Source organism: Osmerus eperlanus, chromosome 17 (assembly GCF_963692335.1).
Source record: "Osmerus eperlanus chromosome 17, fOsmEpe2.1, whole genome shotgun sequence".
Taxonomy (NCBI): domain Eukaryota; kingdom Metazoa; phylum Chordata; class Actinopteri; order Osmeriformes; family Osmeridae; genus Osmerus; species Osmerus eperlanus.
In genome coordinates, this window is record NC_085034.1 from 3,843,402 (window position 1) to 3,863,690 (window position 20,289).

Genomic DNA, 20,289 nt, shown 5'->3' on the forward strand with positions numbered 1-20,289 from the left:
CTTGCCTCGGGGAGAATGCCCCTGTACTTACTGTAAGTCGCCCTGGATAAGAGCGTCTGCTAAATGACTAAATGTAAAATGTAAGCTCAATATGTTTTCCAATGGCCTACGTAATTAAACAGTGTCAAATATTTTTGTTTCTGCAATTAGCATAATAATGCAAATGCATTATCCTAAAACATGCATTTAGCATTCAACTGAGTTTTGGTCTATGACTCTTTCAACGTGGATACAACAATCGAAAATTGAAAAGATAATTCACTTAATTATTGATACAGAGGAATTCGATTAGTTGCATTATTTTCCATTCCTTTAGCATCTGCTCCCTGCTGGGGGGACACGAGCGCACATGATCAGCCACAAACAAAAGGAACAAAGACCGTTGTATTCACACCGATCGAAAGAATTCATCAGCAGGAGGTGACGTCAGAGCCCCACAGCCTACAGTCGTTGTTTTGAACATGGATGTTAGGTTGACAACAGAACGCCGTTTCAGACCTCCATCAAAGTTTCTTGGATAAAGCATTATCAACTTATCTTAATCATAAAAAGGGGCATCGTTTATTGTTATCAGTTTGATGCATGTCCATTTTCGAAGGAAACGAACATTGGCAACAGAGAAAGCGCTCAGCACCTTTTGTCAGGGATTGTTTTTATTCTCTCCGACATGGACATGCACGGGTACGACGGTATATTTTTGGTGAAAAGACTGTTTAACAGTGGCGTGTTTGAAATGTCGAACATGTCTGACATTACAAAGGCAAATCCCCACGGATGCGACAACGGAGCTCTAACCAACAGATTCGGCGTATTGATCCAGGGACTGCTCGCTGTAGTGGCTTTCAGCACTTTAATGCGTAAGTATGCAATTCCACAATAGCTCGCTGAAACAATGTTTCAGAGTGCTTGAATGTAGAGCATTCAGTTGCCTTACCTTTACAGATTCAAACTGCCGTGTTACACGTACACAGAAACTATGTAAACATATTTAAAGGGGACCCACAATCCCACGTGGCTGCATTTCTTTTTTTCTTTTTTTTCCTTAGGCATTCACAGCCTACGTTTAGAAATGAGTGCAAGTCATTCATTTGAGTTAATTAATTATAAAATAGAAGTATAACCGTTGGCTTAAATTACAGCCAGTTATCCTTAGACCTCTATGACAATAATCATCTCGTAATTCTTTAACATAACAACTGTTGACATGGATTGAGCCACTGGTTTGTTCATCTGTCAGGAAACTATGGAGCCCTGTCAGAAATATACCCTACTGTCTCATCCATATTTATCAAATTTATTCAGTAGATATTTAGTTTTACTTTTCCAACCAATGAAGTGTTGCGTTTCAGCGTGTTTTCAGTGTCTGGGTTAAAGCTACATCACGCTGTCATCTACTATGAGAGCCTTTTCTTTAAATAATTACTTGCAGACTCTATATCCTTATTACAACCTTTAGTGTAGCCATGTCACCAGAGTATTTGAAATTTGGAAATGTGAAAATGTACAAAATGATGTCAGGAAAACTGGAAAGAATGCCAGATGAGAAATTGTGGAAGTGTTTTAAAAAAGGGGACTTGAACCAAAACTAACCCTTAACACAGGATGTTAAGGGTTCGTTTTGGTAAAGAGGATGTAGCAAGATGAAGCAGTAAAGAATACTAGGTTCTCTGCCCCCAGTGACCTGCTGAGTTTGTGGGTCTCAAATGTATATAAGTGTTAAAAAGGGAAGGAACTCAACATGGGATCAGACTCTAAAGGTGAGTATAGAGGATCATTGATCCAGCAACCTCCAAACTGTTACTTATTAGCAAAAAGATCAATAATTAACCAACAGTTTGCGTCCACAGTGCCTATGGGTGTATGTTCCCTGGATATGGCACATTATGTTACAGACCATATCTTAAAATATGCTACTGGGAAACCACAGTCCAATCAGTGCGGAATAGTGCTGGTATACAGAGACACTATACTGTTTACACCCAGACCTTTCCAACCCTCTCCTTGCCAAAGGGCAGCCATTTTTGTTTATAATTCTCTTCCTCCTTGCTATTTTTGGGGACTTCCTCTCATTGAATGACCGATCACCCCACCCAGTCAGCCAAAGCTCTTGCAGTGTAAAACATTCTGAAAATGTAATTGTTGAAAATACAGCTTGGTTTACCTCCCATTTAAGACACAGACCAGCCTTCCTGCCTTGTGGTAAATTTATGACCAAACCGAGTCAGTGTGGGACATCTTCCTGTCAATAACGTTTTCACATGGGCCGTCACAGCCTCACATGTCAGAGCGTGTGTAAAACTGGATAACAATATGTCTATCTTAGCCCCGAGCTAGACCAGCAGCTACAGGAATGAGGGCTGTTTTGGTCCACCACAGAAGTGTTCCTCTCTGCTCTCTCTTCTTCCTGTCCTGGAGCCTGAATGTGATAATGCCCAGTTTGCCCATAGGCCATGCTCATGCCCTCCTCACAAAAAAAAGTTTTTTTCCAAACTGTAATCTCTCTCTGTGTCTATAGTGAAGAGGTTCCGGGAGCCTGTAGGGATCAGAAGGCCTTGGAGGATCTGGTGAGAGATGCTTCTGTTCTCATCCTTAACTTTGATTACAACTTTGTGCTTCTAGATCCCACACCCTGCCTCCACTCCCCTTGGTATGGGTCCACGTGGTCTAAACAGTTGGCATCTGTGTACTCTTTCCTACCATTTACCCACGGTGCAGGTTCTTCGACACGTCCAAGCAGGCTATCGGCGCTCTGTTCATCCACTTCGCCAACGTTTTCCTCTCCACCCTCACTGAGGAGGACTCCTGCTCCTTGTAAGTACCCGATTGGATGATTGCGTCAGTCTCTTAAATGGCTCCGCCAATTATAATCCCCCACGCCCTGTGCTGAATGTGCTGTGGTGCGATCGGTCTCACCAGGTATCTGATGAACTTCCTCCTGGATGCTACCCTGGGGATGCTGGTGATCTGGGCGGGGGTGAAGGTGGTGTCGAAGGTGGTGGAGCACAAGCAGTACACGCTGCTCATCTTTGGAGAATACGGTGAGCAGGAAACATGTGCCGGGTGGAGGCCGTGACAGACGGTTGGGGATCGGCCAGGGGACAGAGGGACTGGGAGCCACCTGTGGCTGTGCTGCTTTGCTAGCTGTGACGGCAGAGAGATCGTGCCCAGGTTCTTTAACATTGGACCTCATAAACACAGGCTGTACTGTATTTCACCACTGGGGGCCGCTGTTGGTTTATGAGCTAGACAGAAAGACAGAAAACATCCACAGAGGGATAGATGGAGAACCTCCAGCTGCTAAAAGAAGGAGGGGGGGACTGGGATGGCCTCAGAGGTTGGAGCCAGTCACTCCGCTTGTTCAATGGTTCCACAGTTGCTGGTTTTATATGAAGCACATGAAACCGACACAACATTGAAATGATGATCATCTGCTAAAATACTTTTTTGCCTTGTGGTCAATTTATGATCTACACAGAGGCCAAGTTGGTCATGATTTTTCCATTGATTATTTAAAGAGATTAGAAATACAGCTGTGCCACTGGTCATGTGTGGAGTTTAGTTTCACAGATCTCCACTTCTGGTCACCTTTTCCCCAAATGTCCGCTGCAGTGTCTGTTATCTTTATCACTGGGATGTCTGCTTAAGGTTATTGGTCCTTGTCTCTTTGCCCTCTTTATCCCCTGCTCATTTTCTCTCTCCCTCTGTCCTCGTTCTCCTGCTCTCTTCCCCCTCTCACCTTCTCCCTCCATCCTGTTCCCAGGTGGAGTGTGTGTGTGTTAATGACAGACTCTTGTCCCTTTATGTGTGTGCTGTGATGACAGAGAAATGCAACAGTGCACCTGAGACAGGTTTAGACGAGCACACTGAGCTTCTGTGTTTTGAAATTCATGTCACCCATCCAGACTTGCCGCATGTCCTCCCTAACCAGAACCCTATATGGTCTGGTCAGCGTGTGTGTGTGTGTGTGTGTGTTAGACCGCCGTCATGACCTGTGTGATGTGTGTGTCCAGGGGACCCACCCCAGGCGGCAGCATGGCTCGGCCAGTGTTGTGTTTACCTGCTCATCATGGTGCTGGAGAAGAGCATGGTCAGTGTGGTGCTCCTCATCCCTGGTTGGACAAAGGTGAGTGCACACCCTGCCCCCAACCCGACCCCGACTGACCCTAACCCTGAGAGGATTGAGTGCTTCTAAATATAGCCTACCCATAATACTGTGTGCTCAGGACAGAGGAAATCTGTCTTTTGTGTTACCCTTGTTTCTCTGCTTCTGCTAATCATTTGAAAGTATTTGCTCCTGTGAGATATGGAAGTCAGCAAAAAGCACAGGCCAAACCCGGAGAAGAGGGGATGAAAAGGTTTTCTGCAGAACAAAGAGTGTTGTCTTTGATTCCAGTGGGAACATTCAGCAGAGTTAATGTAATGCAGCCTCTGAGCGATCTGGCGCCCCCGATTGTTTTTTGTGTGTCTTAGGGACTGGATCTTGTTTGTTTATTTGGACCTGCAGCAGCAGTCTCTTCTGGGATGAGTCTTTGCTGCAGTCCTTTTCAGTCCTGCATTCCTCAGATATGAGGGGATTGTTGGGCCCACAGCATCCCTTCTTAACTTCTCCCTGTAGCCGTAGCTCGGTTTTCCCTATACATCCTTTTGTATATTTCTTTGATTTATTACTTTTTTTTGAGCAGGGGGGAGGGTATTATTTCTCCTGGAGAGAGGGTGTTTGTGTACGAACACAAACTGCTAATAACATCATGTTTCATTTGCATGGGACAAACTACATTGGCATTTCCCCCTCTGTGTGTGTGTGTGTGTCTGCGTGTGTGTGTGTGTGGTTAACACTGTGCTGCTATCCCAGCTGCAGGAGGTGCTGCTGGACTACATCCCCAGCCCCCAGCTGGAGCTGCTGCTGGTCATGCTCGTCGTGCCCTTCATTGTCAACGTGAGGGTCACACCGCCGCGCGGCGCTCACACACTGTGCTCACACACTGCGCTCACACACTGCGCTCACACACCGCGCTCACACACCGCTCTCACACACTGCGCTCACACACCGCGCTTACACACCGCGCTCACACACTGCGCTCACACACTGCGCTCACACACCGCGCTTACACACTGCGCTCACACACCGCGCTCACACACTGCGCTCACACACTGCGCTCACACACTGCTCTCACACACTGCGCTCTCACACACCGCTCTCACACACCGCTCTCACACACCGCGCTCACACACCGCGCTCACACACCGCGCTCACACACCGCGCTCACACACCGCGCTCACACACCGCGCTCACACACCGCGCTCACACACCGCGCTCACACACTGCTCTCTTGCAGTTTTACATTTGACAATTTTAGTCATTGAACAGATGCTCTAATCTAAAGAGACAAACAAATAATGCATTAAGAAACTACAGAATAAGACCAAGGATATGCATTGTTTTACAGTATTTCGGTGATCTGTTTCTTTTTATAATGGCCTGTAGTGTTCTAGTGTTGTGCCTGTATGTGTGATTTCCTTGCTCTGTGGCGCCCCTTGCAGTCCATCATGTTCTGGGTGGTGGACAGTCTGATGATGAGGAAGTACAAGAGCCTGAAGAGCCTGGACGACAACTGTGGATCCCCGGAGAAGGCTGAAGGATCGCCGTGGGTTACAGACGAGGAGTCAAGGGTAAGAACTAACACTGACCTCATCGACCAGGTAGTAAGGACCTGGGACCAAGTCCTCTGAAAAGGAGCTGTAGGGATTTGTAATTCAATAATTGCCCGTTCACAGCGTGTTAATCGTAAGAGACTACAGATTGCTTCAGCTGTTATACGTGCCGCTGCGTCGCTATCGCATGAGGGGGATTGCATTTGATGATCCAAACATTGAAATCCCTGGGGTACGACTGTTCCTTTCCCACCAAACATCCCCAGAACACTGCAGGTCCCCATGGGGTGGAATGAAGGCCTCCCTCATCATGTTAATGGAAACAGAAGAGAGAGGATGGTAGTGTGTGTGTGAGAGCTGTGATGCTGATGTGTTTTCCACAGTGTTTCGGTCCGTCTGCACCTGTTGTTTCAGGGTGCCCACCCTCTTTTATTTAGTCTCCCCTCTATTTCTCTCAGTCATTCGTGGTATTTTTTCGGTATGGTCCAGTTTCACGCCCCTTGTGTATAAGATTAGGCCGTGTAATGTGAGTCACTCCATAAAGTATTGGAAAAATCATTCTCGGCTATCCAAGTTGTCATGACAAATGTGAAACTGTCTTGCAAGATTCCTTCAGAGGTGCAGAGACCTGGGTTGACTGTGCAGTCTGATGTTTGGGTGCAGTGCAGTGCATGCTATAGGGTGACCCGTATTGTGTCAGTGTGGGATCAGTCAAATGTCTCTAGTTGGTGCTGTGTTGTGTGGAATATGTGCGGTGTTGTCAGCCTGACAGGGGGGGTGTGCATGAAGCCAGGGCTCAGTACTCTCTCAGCCTGTGTAACAAAGCTCTCCTTGTGGTGTGTAGAATCAGAGAACTGGCCCCCTACACAGACGCCAGTCAGTGTGTTTCCATTAGCCTATACTTTCTAATACACACATGCACTCACACACAATATCTAGAATGACTAATATCTAGTATGACCTTTCACACTGTGGAATCGGTGACTGTGACAAGCGGGCATATTTCTTTTGCGATCCGGACTATTCCTTCTCTCTCCGTCTCTCTCTTTTCCCCTGGTCCTCTGCCAAATGCTCACAAATCATCCCTTCATAATGTGAATAATAGTGACATTTGGCATTGGTTTCCATGCACTGAAGTTATGGAAAGCAGAGCAGAGTGGAGGAGGAAGAACAAGCCAGAGAGAGAGGCATTGATGAGGACAGTGTTGGGGAAGAGGGTGTAACATACAGTGTGGTCAGATTTGGCTCTAATATGGCCCTAGGTCAGCCTGATTGAGTCATAGTAAGTGTGTGTGTGTGCCAGTAGATATGTGAAGGTGCGGCAGAACTGAGCTTCCCTGCTAGCAAACCCTGAATCTCCTCCTCGCCTTATCCAAATGCTCTCCAGACCCGTCTCGTCTCCACATACAGGCCTTTTATGATGCCATAAACATTATGGTGTTATGGAATTCTGTCTGTGGAACTGGGCAGTCTGGAGAATATTCCACATGGGGAATGTCGTTTTACAACTTAAGAGTGAGGGGATTGAAGTATTTAGACACTTGCCATGGCTGAAAACTGCTGTGTGTGTCTGTGCTCACTGACTGTCGCAAATTGTAGAGTGTTGGTGTGTGTGTTGTCGTCCACTGACCTGTGTCATCTCTCTCCTGTCCAGGTCCTGCTGACGGTAGACACAGACGACCCATCTGAGGAAGAGGAGGCAGGTCTCAGACAAGACTCCGACTTAACCCCCCAGGGAGGGTCTATGGTACCAGGCTGGGTGGAGGTGTAGCCCTGGAACCCCCCCCCCCCCCCCCCCCCACACACACACACACAGAACCAAGCACAGACAGTCCCCGTCCAAGACATCTGTCCACTTACAGTAGACCAGGGGGACATCTGTCCGCTTACAGTAGACCAGGGGGACTTCTGTCCACTTACAGTAGACCAGGGGGACATCTGTCCACTTACAGTAGACCAGGGGGACATCTGTCAACTTACAGTAGACCAGGAGGACATCTGTCCACTTACAGTAGACCAGGGGATTTTGGAGGCAAAGATGAGCTGAAGAGCTCCTTCAAAACATATCCTCTTCCAAAGACCACAAGATCGTTAGATGAATACTGTGGTATTTTTTTTTTCTTTTTATGATGATGAATCTGTCTTCAAACCCAACCTTCCTTCCTTTTAAATGGTCTGTAATTTCTCTCACATGGGTGTCCTGGGGCCCAGTACACTGTGTCAACATCTAGCTTCTCTCACCAGAGAGAACACTCGTAGGATAGGTGTCAGCCATCGCTTTCTCTTATGTTCCTTCAGGTCAGTGAACTTAGAGAGAAGATATTTCTAACAAACACGCTTGTAAACGTGGTCCTCAATGGGCTATTTCTGCAGGTGGGGAAATATAAGGGACCACCTGACTATATTCCTGAATCTAGGATGGTTTGGGGTTTATTCAACTATTTGATCGAAGAGATATGTGTTTCTGCAATGCACAATGGAGTGTGGACCAAAATATTTATTAAAACTTGAGTGATCTGATGTATTTATTTGTTTTGTGTGTATTTTACACACTTCAATGTATAGACTTAATCATTCCATAAAGTGTGATCAGTTGTGAAATATGTAAGGTAATGATCTCATGGTTTTTTGCCAACACAGTATTCACTCAGTGAGAGACAGACTGTTCAGGATTAATCTGAAAAACCCAAAGTATTTATTTTTGCAAATATAAAACAGTTTGTGCTTCAATCTAAGTACCACTATCTTTGTTATGTGTTTGTTACATTTTGGTCCATTTATTTCTGTTAGGTTTTCTGTTTGGATTTAGAACCATTCATGTGAGGACCAGTACCACTACACAATGTTTACACTTGGTGACTTCTAGCTAATCTGTTTCAATCTTTTTGTATTTTTTTTTTAAACATTTTGTATTATTCCAGTTTATCACGTTTGTACAAACAGAATCATGAGTTGTGAATGAAATATGAGAACTTTCGTGCGATAATATGAGAACATTATAGCTGCCATCTTTGGACCATTTTGTTATTATAACATTGATATGATTGTCATTTCTTTATACTACAAATAAAGCTGTTGATACATGAACAAGGGTGGAGAGGTGAAATCCTGTGGTGGCCTGGCCTCTCAGGGTGCTGACAGACACCTGAGCAGGGAGGCCAGCAGCACACCTGTGGAGGCGGGGCCAGAAGCCCTGTGACCCCCAGCTGATGACAGGGGAGTGGGGAGGGGGAGGCAGGTATAGGGCTGGGGAGGCCTGGAAGAGGCCAGTTATTGGTGGTGGGACGGAGGAGAGGGTTAGTTACAGGGGTGGGATCGGGTCTGACCAGGTGTGATCCTGAGCAGTGTCTCCACTTTCATGAGCTCCAACATGGTTTACATGTTTGTTCTATGAGGGAGTACAGACGGCTTGTTACAGAATATCGGGAAACTTGTGGTATTTGGATAAGGCTTTTGCTAATGTGACACCTTAGGAAAACTCCATTGAGCTGCATTTGACAACACGGTTTGTGTCTGTATCATAAGCAGGTGTTGCCTGCTTGGTTATATTTACAACATGCAAAATGTTATTTATAAGTACACATTGAGTATAAAATGATACACATCAAAGTCCTTATTACATAGATTAGAAATAGTAAAAAAATATATTCAACAGTATTGATGATGGAGATTTGATTAAAGTGTACTTGAGAAAAGCAGATGGCTGGCTTGCTAGAAAGGTGGTCGTGCATGAGACAAGGAGATGTTTGGAGTAAAGGGGTGGGATTTAAAGACGATAGTCTAATGAAGCTGTGGTCAAGAAGGGGGATGTCAAGGCAGTGCTGCAGTTCATGTTTGTGGGACAGGTCCATTTCCATGATCCTAATTGGCTGAGACTTCAGGCTCTGTTGTCCCCGTGGGGCCAGTCCCCGGTGTCAAACAGATGTGACACCACATAGTTCTCGTACTCGCCATCAACAAGCTTGGCGGCGTTGTTTCTGGCGAACCAGCAGTCCACGCTCTGCGTCCCGCTGTAGATGCGCCTGGTCTTTTGGACCACGGGCACCGAGCGACCTTTGACCTTCAAGACAGTTGACACTTTGTCTCCTGGCGATGTGCCATTGACAGGAAGCTCTGCCAGGCTCACGTCCTCAAATAGGAACTGACCTGGAAGTAAATCCAAACAGGGTCAGAGTTACAGGATATACAACCACACAAAACACATCCGCACCCTCTAGCACCTCCCCAACTATTTACATTTACATGTAGTCATTTAGCAGACGCTCTTATCCAGAGCGACTTACAGTAAGTACAGGGACATTCCCCCGAGGCAAGTAGGTTGAAGTGTCTTTCCCAAGGACACAACGTCAGTTGGCACGGCCGGGAATCGAACTGGCAACCTTCGGATTACTAGCCCGATTCCCTCACCGCTCAGCCACCTGACTCCCTACTCCCTATGCTACTAATGATGTGTGGCACCTACCTAGCAGTCCGTGGCAGCTGGGAGACAAGCCCTTGCTCTGGGAGATGTAGAAGCCCAGATGGTCTCTCTGGTAGGGTGCTGGGTTCTTATACTGGTGCACCAGAATGACAAAACTGATGGTTCCCCCTATGGTCACTGTCACGTTGGATTTCCCCATGATGGCCACCGCCAGCCCACCGCTCTCCACCGAGACGGTGGTGTCGCAGGGCAGGATCATGCGGTCCCGTCCGTCCAGGATGACCTTCTTTGGGGTGATTTCTATGTATGCGTGGCTGGGCTGCTTCACCACGATTGTGATGGTGCTGAAGTAGGTGCGCTGCTGCTTGTGACTGCCTGCTGGAGCCGGGGCTCCGATCAGCGCACCGTTCACCGTCACACCTACATGCACACACACAATTGGTCATCTGAATGGATCTTAGGTCCTTAAGGTAGTGTAGACTGAATGATGTTGTTGTTGTTCGATCTGTGAATGAGTCTGACGGGGAGGAGAGGAGCAGAGTAGAGCAGAGTAGATCAGAGTAGAGTAGAGCAGAGTAGATCAGAGTAGAGCAGAGCAGAGCAGAGTAGAGCAGAGTAGATTAGAGAAGAGCAGAGTAGATCAGAGTAGATCAGAGTAGTAGATCAGAGTAGATCATAGTAGAGTAGATCAGAGTAGAGCACAGTAGAGTAGATCAGAGTAGAGTAGAGCAGAGTAGATCAGAGTAGAGCAGAGCAGAGTAGAGCAGAGTAGATTAGAGAAGAGCAGAGTAGATCAGAGTAGATCAGAGTAGTAGATCAGAGTAGATCATAGTAGAGTAGATCAGAGTAGAGCACAGTAGAGTATATCAGAGTAGAGTAGAGCATAGTAGAGCAGAGCAGAGCAGAGTAGAGTAGAGTAGAGCAGAGCAGAGTAGAGCAGAGCGGTACCAGAGTGCCTGTGGTCAGACACAAGGCGGAGGATGTGTCCCGGCTCTCCGTTGATGTTGAAGCACACCGCCAGTTTACTGAGGGGGAACTCCACCACAAAGTGGGGGTCCCCATCCGCTGTGGAAGACAGGGACATAGAGGGGGAAGTGAGGTCAGAGAAGTGTGGAAACCCAGTAGTACTGCTGGGTGACAGAGGCGTGGTTGGCTGTTGGGAGCTGCGCTGCGCAGCCCCAGTTTAAACAGCACCTCCACTACAATGTAAGTGTTTGTGAGTGAGTAAGGAAGGCAGTCAGGAAGAGAATTCCACAAGAGGAACAATACTTTTCGTCATGTTTGTGTGAGAGCTACTGTGTGCCATCATCTTTGTGTCTACAACATGTGACATTTTCTGTGTTCCATCTGATAGCAGAGCTATCATGTGATAAGAGATGAGAAGTCCGGAGGATGGGGAGAGAGAACTGAAGAGGAGGGTGCATATGAGTGAAGATGACAGAGCCATGGTAATGATGGGGTCATTAACCCTCCCTGTCTCTGATGGCATCTCACATCTCTCCTTTTACTGGAACATACACACACACACACACTCTTTTCTCTCTCAGTCTCACACAGTCCCCCACCTCACTCCCTAACTGTGTGTTTGTGTGTGTAATTGCCGCCGGTCCCAATGCTGGTATTTCAATTAGACCCTGTACACTCTTCTTTCTAGGCCAGGTTCAGAGGAATCTCGTACTGTGATCATGACTGTCTGACAAGCGCCTAAATTACAGGGCCACAGAGAGAGAGAGAGAAAGAGGGAGAGAAGAGACTGTGTTTACAGTACATATTCTATCTCAGATCAATTACCTGATGTTCTGGAGAGTGTAATGGATTTTTTGACTGGCTTCTTCTGGACTTGACCTATAGAAACAACACAGTAAATTACATTGTACCTTGTTGTTCACACCACGTCATCCGATAACAACCCGAGGTCATATCAGGCCACGAGCCTCACCCGTCGTCTTGGCAACACCGGAAGTCTTTCGGCCAGACTGGTTCTCATTCCTGTGGAGGCTCTGGGGCGTGTCTACCTCTGAGTCCTCTGACAGCTCATTGGCCGAGGAGGCCTTGTCAGTGTCTGGGATGGGGCCGGGGGTGGGAGTGGGGTCTGGGCCAGCCATGGTGCCATCAGGGAGGACCTGAGGTTTCTCCACCACCAGGCTGGTGAGGGGAGTCAGGAAGTGGTACGCCACCGACAGGTTAGTGGCCTGCTGGGTGTGCCCCTCCCTCTCTGCGCTGGTGTGACTCCGCAGTCGCTCGCGCAGCCCCTCCTTCACACTCAGGAAACCCCACACACGCTCCACAAAGTCCTTCGCCAGTGACCCCACGCTGTCAGTCAGCCCCGCCGCCCCCGCCTTCACCCCCACCTCCGCCGCCGTCTTCACGTGCCTCTCCGTCTCCACCTCCCGTTGCCGTAGCGGCACGTCGGTCTCCAGGATGATGCTCTTGTCGCTGCTGCTGGCCGTGACCTGAACGTGGAGGGATCCTGCGCTCTGATTGGTGAGTTTGCCGGCGATGACGATTTCGGAGCCGTTGAAGTAGTTGCTGAAGAGGTGTTGTGTGACGTACTGCACAGAGTCCTCGGGGTAGTTGATCCTGATGTCGGACAGCAGAGGGGTGCCTATCTCATCGTAGAACCTACAGAGAGAGGAGGACACAGTGAGACAGAGAGAGAGAGAGAGAGAGAGAGAGAGAGAGAGAGAGAGTGTGAGTGAGAAAGAGATTAAACAAAAGGCACATTAAAACATCCTAAGGCTTTTTTTCCCATTCGAGCCCCTCATTTACAAAATGACACACCGCATGATGTGTTTTTGCTTGGATATCCTCAAGAGTGGACAGTCTCAAATAAACCAACAGCCAGGCCTGCATAGGAGAGGATTGTTGAGTGTGTGAGGGAGCTGTGTGTGTTTGCATGGTGCTGGGCCCCTAAGCCAGCCTTAGACCAGAGCAAACTCCCTCAGGCCAGAGCAGCCTGTGCTATTATCTCCAGAGTCCGTCTATTAACCCTGAGACACACTCAGACAGACGTTTCCCAACAACACATACATTCCTCCAGGACTAAACAAACAGCTAAGTGTGTGTGTGTGTGTGTGTGTGTGTGAATCACCGTGGAAGTTAGGTTTGAGAGGCAAGAGACCTTTGTCTATCCGCATATGTGCATGTGTTTGTGTGTGTGTCTGTGTGTGAGAGAGAGAAAGCCGTTTAAGCTGCTAGTTGTCAGAGATCCTGGTTGATTAAAAAGGTCTGTTGTCAGCACTGCTGCATTTGCCCCCCCAGCCAGCTTAGCATGATGAGTGACGAGGAGAGGAGGATGATGAAGAGGGGGCCGAGAGAGGGATTAGCAAAACGTCATTTCATGTATAGTGCAGGACAGAAAAGGAGCAGTGCTCGGAACTGATTCACTTCTATCCAAGTGACAGATTAAATGAGATGGAGATCAATATGCAGGAGAGTAACACAAGACAGCCCCAGACACACACACAGACACACACACACAGACACACCCAGACACACACACACACACACAGACACAACAAGACACACACACAGACACACAGACACACACACAGACACACACAGACACACCCAGACACACACACAGACAGACACACACAGACACACACAGACACACACAGACACACACACACAGACACACACACAGACACACACACACACAAACGAACCCTTTGAGCATAGCGCTGGCGTCGGCGTCCTCGTGAATGCGCCTGCTCATGCCACAGTTCTCCAGGGCCATGCGCTCCAGCAGACGGAAGTCCAGGTCGTTCCCCAGGCCGATGGTGAACACGCAGGAGCTCTCCCTCACGGCAGCGCGCGTGTTCCCCAGGATGAGGGGCGACTCCAGCACGCCCACCGTGGGACGGCCGTCCGTCAGGAAGATGATCAGCGACACGCTGTTCTGACCACCCTCCGACGTGGACAGGTAGTCGCTTAGCAACGAGGAGCCCGTCTGCATGGCGCCGTTGATATCCGTGCCTGGTGAAGAAGGTGGAAGGCGCGATGGGAAAAGGGTCGGCGATGCAAACTTGTTTACTGCATCATTAAAGTGTTGCTCACAAGGAATACAGAACGTATTATTGAAGATTGACAATGAGCCAACAAGTTCCCTGCCTGAAAGAACATGTGAAAATAGTGAATAGTGATTGCAGGTATATTGGATGCAGGAGACAGACTGGGCGAGAGAGCATGAGTCAGAAAGGGCCCTCACCTCCAGTAGGTGTGAGCATGTAAATGAACTTCTTGGCGTCTCTGACGTTAAGGGGCGTGACGGGAACGAGGGATTTGGGCTTCCACATCTTGATGCGGTTGGAGAAGCTGACAAAGTTAAAGTGGTCACCTGGACGCAGGTCCCTCAGGATGGTAAACAGGGCCTCTTTAGTCTGAGAGAGAGAGAGAGGAGCATAGAGAGAGGGAGGAAGAGAGAGAGATAATACAGATGAATTGTGCTCCCCCCATCAGTTGATCAAATATCTTTTTCATTGTCAGAAGTGTTCATCAGTCGGATTGTATACACTATTCCCAAACCGTTCCCCATCGGGGAGAGACACTAACCAATCCATAGAAGTACACGTGACCTAACACACACAAACAGTACACATACACACAAACAGTACACATACACACAAACAGTACACATACACACAAACAGTACACATACACACAAACAGTACACGTACACACAAGGCACATACATTTGGAACTATTTTACTTCACACTCTACTGCACAGGCTCATAACGAATCAAAAATGAAGTATATGAGAACATCCATGTGGGTGTGATGGAGAGGATGGGGAGGGGGGCTACCAGACCACAGCTGATAGGTTGTGGGGTGGGGGGGGGGGCTACCAGACCACAGCTGATAGGCTGTGGGGTGGGGGGGGGGCTACCAGACCACAGCTGATAGGCTGTGGGGTGGGGGGGGGTCAGAACAGACGGAGGGAGTCAGACTGAGCCCTCTATTGTAGAGGGAGATCAAAGCGCTCGTGTTGTTCTCTGCACTGAAGTCCAGTGGGCCAAGGCGTGGGATGGTGGAGTGGTGGGGGGGCGGAGCGAGGGATCATGACGTCATCCGGAGAGTTCCATTACTCCAGAGCTACTGACTCTCCCTCCTTCTCTCGATTCAACACGTCTTCACTTCAGACCACACTGTTCTCTCTCTTTCTCTCTCTATCTATCTCTCTCTCTCTCTCTCTCTCTCTCTCCTATTCCATCTTCTCTCTGGTCTGTTTGGAACTGGTGTCAGTCCTGCAACAGCTGGGGTCTGTCTGTGGCTAGGGGATTCTCATGCAGTCACCCACACACACGAGAAGCTCTGATAATCCCATCCCCAAGCGGGAGGATGACCCCAGAGAGGGCTCAGGTCCACTATCCGGTACTCTGGTTCTGATCTCCAAGGACAAACTCAAACTTTGCACGACAAAACTGAAACTTGAGTCGACTGCCTGGAAATTCACAAACACCTGCATTAAGGAAATTTTTTACTGATCCCATCCACACATTGGCTGTTAGCCCAGAGCATGGTTGAACATGACCGTGAATTGACTCCAAAGATTTACTGGAGTGCGAGCGGTTTACCTGTCTCATCTTAGTGCCGAGCATGGAGGCGCTGGTGTCGATGACAAACACCACATTCTTAGGGACCGCCGGCAGGTCTTTGGGCGCAAAATAGTGGACGAAATGGCCGTTGAGAACCTAGTGAAGAGAGACAAAGAAAGAGAGAGGATAGTCCGGGATGTGACTTACACCTTGGGGCAAAAGTGAAAGATTCAGAACACAGCTGCCTACACATCCAGGATACAGAGTTTGTAGTGGATATCAATGATTTAGCAGCTATGTTTGAGCATAAAAACACGCTCCGCGCCCACACAGGGTTGAGGGGGCTGGAACATATGGGGGCTGGTTGGACTGCAGTACAGCCCAGGACAGGAGGCTCTGACAGGTCTGGGAAATCAATTGCGTGTGGTTGGATGTGTGCATAAAAAGTTTTTTTATTTTTTATTTTATTTTTTTTATTATTGTTGCTTGCTTTTTTTCCACAGGTACACTTGCACTTATAGCAGTTCATGTTGTTTAATTGTAACTTGTTTAACTACATGCTCTTATGGTTCTTCCCTTTGGCACTTATTTTGGTTGTTCACAATGTGTGCTTCATGTTTTGGCTACTCGCAATGTTTTGTGGCTATCTCGTTGTTATGATCAGTGACCAATGCACTTTGTAAAGCTCTCTCTTGGAAGTCGCTTTGGATAAAAGCGTCTGCTAAATGAATAAATGTAAATGTAAAAAAGAAAATGTGCATCTGTGTGTTGGAACCCTAATTCAAAGCATGATATTTTCTTTATAGCTGTGAAACGGAGATCTACATGGCCTGACATGTTTTATCTATTGTGTGTAGACAGGCTTTTTCCACGGTGTGATATAATATTCACACAGACAGGATAGTGTGTGAGTGTTTGCAAGTGTGCAAGAGAGAGAGAGAGAGAGAGAGAGAGAGAGAGAGAGAGAGAGAGAGAGAGAGAGAGAGAGAGAGAGAGAGAGAGAGAGAGATGGGAGAGAGGGTGAAATCCAGACAGCTGACCTGTATGTCTCCTATCCCCATCTCCCGCTCCACATCATAGCGCACTACAAAGTCTCCCAGAATGCCGCTGGTGGTGATCTGGGCCTGCTGCACAATGTTTGGGTTGAAGGTGATCTTGCAGACGTTCTTGTTCTGTTTGATCGCCGTGGTAACAGGGGGTGTGGGATTTCCTGGTGGGCGGGAGAAGGAGAGTGTGAGAACAAATAGGGGTATGTGTATTTGTGTTGAGCTGGCTGCAAAAAGTAGATCAACAACCCCCCAGAGACGATCCCAACCAAAGAAACCAGACCGAGACAGAGAGAGCTAGAGAGGTGGGGAGAGACGGCCAGACAGACAGACAGACAGACCTGTGTTGCCCTGCGTCTTAGCATTAGCGCTAGCCCCCTTGGCCGCAGCCCCGCTGGCCTTGCCGTTGCGTAAGGGCAGCACCTCCAGGTATGTGATGGAGGAGTGCTCCACCACCGTAATGTCCACGCTCAGACGGCTGACCAGCTGCAGGGGCCTAAGGCTGGTCACATGCTCGTACTGGCCCAGCCTCCTCTGGAGCAGCTCCTCATAGGTCAGCAGGAAGACCGCAAGGTTACGCCCCGGGATACTGGCCGCCATCCGGAACAGCTCCATCTCGGCCTCTGAACTGGTGTGTGAGGAAGAGAGGAGAAGAGGGAGGGGGATGGAGTAGAGCCGGGGGGGAGGGGCGGGGTCGATAGGAAGGGAAAACGGAGACGGGGAAGGATAAGGAGGGGAAAATAAGAGTCAGAGTGAGGAAGGGGGAAATCAGGGCAGATTAGAAGCAGAGAGAGATGTGGAGAAATTGAGGAGGAGAGAAGAGGAACGAGAGGAGCGGTGGAGCGCTGGAAGATGCAGTCCAACAGCTGACATCATCAGTGTGGAAGTGCTGTGTCTGCCAGGAGAGTTCCTCCTGAGCTTCAGCCCAGAACCACTCCAATAAAGACTCCATACCAGAGGAGAGATATCATTCTCTTCACTCCTTCTCAATCCATATCTCTATCTAATATCACTTGTATCTATCCCTTTCTGCCTTGGTATGTATTTAGTATAGTATTTATCAGGAAACTGAATTTATCTCACTTTAGGTCACTGATTTAAGTCATTTTAGGTCTGGCAAGTCGACATATGATCTCATTTCTTCATGTCATTTATTCCGTCTCTTATTTATGTGACAGACTTGTCCGTAGAGGGATTACATTATTCCACGCTTCCATCAAACGTGGTCAGAAACACACAGGCTCACTGGCCAGAGATGTGTGAAAAGATTTTTAGGAGGCACTTAACCTGTTCATGTTGCCAGAAAGTGGCTAAAGCTCAGTAACATAACCCTAGAACCCTCAGACTGCACAGCATGAAGAGAAAAACAAGACATTCAACTTACCACACACACACACACACACTTACCCCTGGTCTCCCTCCCCCTTGTTCGGTGGCTTGGCCTCTCCGCCCTTCTCCTGTTTGACCTTCTTCTCCTTGGGTCTGACATCACTGGCGTAGATACGGCCCCCAATTATCCTGTGGATTACAGGGTTAAATCAAGGGTTGCTAATTACAGCCAAGGTCTTATTAAGGACAAATTGTTGTCATTTCCACAAAGGCCCCTTGTTGCTGTTGCTAATAGTTCCCATTGCAGAACCAATCTTAGACTACTAAGCCCATTCTCCTCTATGCCCATTTACTGCTGCTGTAAAAGAATGAGAAGAGGTGGCTGTAGCAGGGTAACAACAGAGTAAAACCTGCCAGTATCTCACCAACCCCTGGTTAACCTCTCCCATGGCAACAGACACCATCATAAACCCTCACAATGATTGACTAGCCGACCACCATGCAAGCTTTGAGAGGGGCAAATGGGGGTAAATGTTCTTATTAACTTGGATGAAAAGGGGAATGCCTACCACATAAACAATTAGCCTACATAGCCTACTACACTGTAGAATATTAACTGCATCGGCTTTATAAAAACAATAGTATTCGTCTGCACCACGGCCTCGGCCTGTGCGCGGCACAGCTTACATGGTGAAGTTGGATATGTAGGCAGCAGCGGGGATCTGGAACTGGAATACGCCCTCCGCGGCAGCGGAGTGTCGGTTGAGCAAGGTGCAGGACACGGCCGTAAAGGCGTATCGAGAGATTATTGTGGTTTTTATTGATAGCTCCTGGATGTGCGGTTTGGACTCCTGCACAGTAGATACATGTATCCACATATCAGAATTACCGCAGATAGTAGGCTACATAAAATATTGTCGTACAAAACGTTTTTATTGCAACAAAGTCTACTGATCCGCATATCGGATATGCACCCACGCAGTGAGCATTAAACATCACGAGCTGGCAGTTTCATTACAAAAATGTGGACTGGATGTTGGGAGAAATATCCAGAACACTTCATCTCCTTTGGCTCACATAACGCGTCTGCAACTGCCTCAACTGTCCAAGAACATTTCGGGATGACAAATTTAACACATTCCTCCCAGCAACAATAGAACACAATTTACTCAAAACGGAATTGTGACAGTGACGTATAATTGAGGAAGCACAAAATACATGGGAAGCATAAGGGCACCCCATTTCATGAAACTTTACCTTAGTAAGCATGGCTTTCACCTGTCGAGGGACTCTGCGTGGAGCCTGAGGACAGAAAACTGTCAGTAGTGTTGCATAGTTGTCAGTTGTAACTATCCAATGTACACAGTGTGACCTATTGACAATTTGGTTTATACACCACTCACTAAATCCAAATCAAAGTCTGTCAAATCTGACAAATTATCATCTTCAAGGTCAGAATCATCAAACTGAGCAAGAATACTCGGACTGAAAAAAGTTAGCAGCGTGAAAAGCAGCATCTTGACGTCAATATCCATTTAGAATAAAAAACAACACGGGCGCATATTTCCAGTGCGCGGGGCTCTGTCTGCGGGTCGTTTAGATCCGAGTAGTGACCACAGTTGCAACTGAGGAGGTGGGTGAGGACACCGGACAAGCTGCGGCACGCCCTCGAATAAACGCTCGGTGTCTGTCAGCCCCCCTTCCCGGTTCAGTGGCCTTGTAGAGGTTGAGGGAAAGAGCGCTTGTAACGGGTCACACAGACAGACGCACTACTATTATCCAGCGCGCATCCCTCCATCGCCCGTCAATTACCTGCGCTCTTTGTTCACTTGGCTTCAGTTGAACCCGCTTCCGCCGATCAGTCATTTTGACTCGCAAAGTCTGTCTGGTTCAATTAGTGTCAAGGTCAAGGACAAAACAAAAAATATTTAAATGTGCATGACAAATATGAACTTGAATGAACAAAACAAAAAAAACACTCGGACAAACACATCCATGACAGATTTTGTAAACAAACTTTCCCTGGTGTTTTACTTTTACCAAGATGGAAACTGTTTATCAAAATCACTTGATCAGCCGCTCCGGCGCCCCTGTGTGGATAGAAACGACATTCAATCTAGCAAATATTGTTTCATATGGCATTGCGTTGTCCCATTCGAGAAAACGTCCACACAGATGCCTTACCCTCCAGTTTTGGCCAATTATTTGATGATCTGACATCAGTCAGTTGGTCTGGGTTAAAACAGACGTGACAGAATGTGTTATTTTACATAGCTCAGTCACACATTCTAATCAAAGTGTAGA

At 47.7% G+C, this 20,289-nt stretch overlaps 2 protein-coding genes across 4 annotated transcripts in view; one reads left to right on the forward strand and one right to left on the reverse strand.

Moving 5' to 3' along the window:
• The window catches only part of itih5 (inter-alpha-trypsin inhibitor heavy chain 5), a 173,415-nt gene extending 153,602 nt beyond the window's left edge, over positions 1-19,813 (reverse strand). Inside the window, exons 1-14 of one of the 3 annotated variants that reach the window (XR_009932554.1) lie at positions 19,389-19,811; positions 19,243-19,287; positions 18,673-18,836; positions 18,064-18,174; positions 16,998-17,284; positions 16,651-16,820; positions 15,650-15,766; positions 14,283-14,454; positions 13,741-14,050; positions 12,012-12,694; positions 11,864-11,917; positions 11,021-11,137; positions 10,115-10,492; positions 8,939-9,798 (exon numbers count right to left, since the gene is read on the reverse strand). Coding sequence is in view for 2 of the 3 variants with exons in the window: in XM_062483057.1 (XP_062339041.1) it covers positions 9,530-9,798; positions 10,115-10,492; positions 11,021-11,137; positions 11,864-11,917; positions 12,012-12,694; positions 13,741-14,050; positions 14,283-14,454; positions 15,650-15,766; positions 16,651-16,820; positions 16,998-17,284; positions 18,064-18,174; positions 18,673-18,836; positions 19,243-19,287; positions 19,389-19,520 (3,009 nt within the window). In the remaining variant the exon portion in view is untranslated. Of the gene's footprint in view, positions 1-8,324; positions 9,799-10,114; positions 10,493-11,020; positions 11,138-11,863; positions 11,918-12,011; positions 12,695-13,740; positions 14,051-14,282; positions 14,455-15,649; positions 15,767-16,650; positions 16,821-16,997; positions 17,285-18,063; positions 18,175-18,672; positions 18,837-19,242; positions 19,288-19,388 lie in introns of those variants that run through there. The other 2 variants (XM_062483058.1, XM_062483057.1) reach the window with 2 other exon arrangements.
• Positions 376-8,546, forward strand: tmem110l (transmembrane protein 110, like). The gene is made up of 8 exons (XM_062483114.1): positions 376-857; positions 2,516-2,564; positions 2,716-2,811; positions 2,917-3,038; positions 4,011-4,123; positions 4,853-4,936; positions 5,542-5,670; positions 7,307-8,546. The coding sequence occupies exons 1-8, from the start codon at positions 668-670 to the stop codon at positions 7,421-7,423; spliced, it is 900 nt and encodes a 299-aa protein (XP_062339098.1). The 5' UTR covers positions 376-667; the 3' UTR covers positions 7,424-8,546.
• Positions 19,814-20,289: the final 476 nt, after the last annotated feature.

What these genes read in the sequence shown, in the direction of transcription:
- tmem110l (XM_062483114.1), top strand. Translation starts at nt 668, where the DNA reads ATGGACATGCACGGGTACGACGGTATATTTTTGGTGAAAAGACTGTTT. An exon ending in GCTCATCTTTGGAGAATACG is followed by an intron (nt 3,039 to 4,010) that starts GTGAGCAGGAAA and finishes GTGTGTGTCCAG; the next exon opens with GGGACCCACCCCAGGCGGCA. An exon ending in TCGTGCCCTTCATTGTCAAC is followed by an intron (nt 4,937 to 5,541) that starts GTGAGGGTCACA and finishes CGCCCCTTGCAG; the next exon opens with TCCATCATGTTCTGGGTGGT.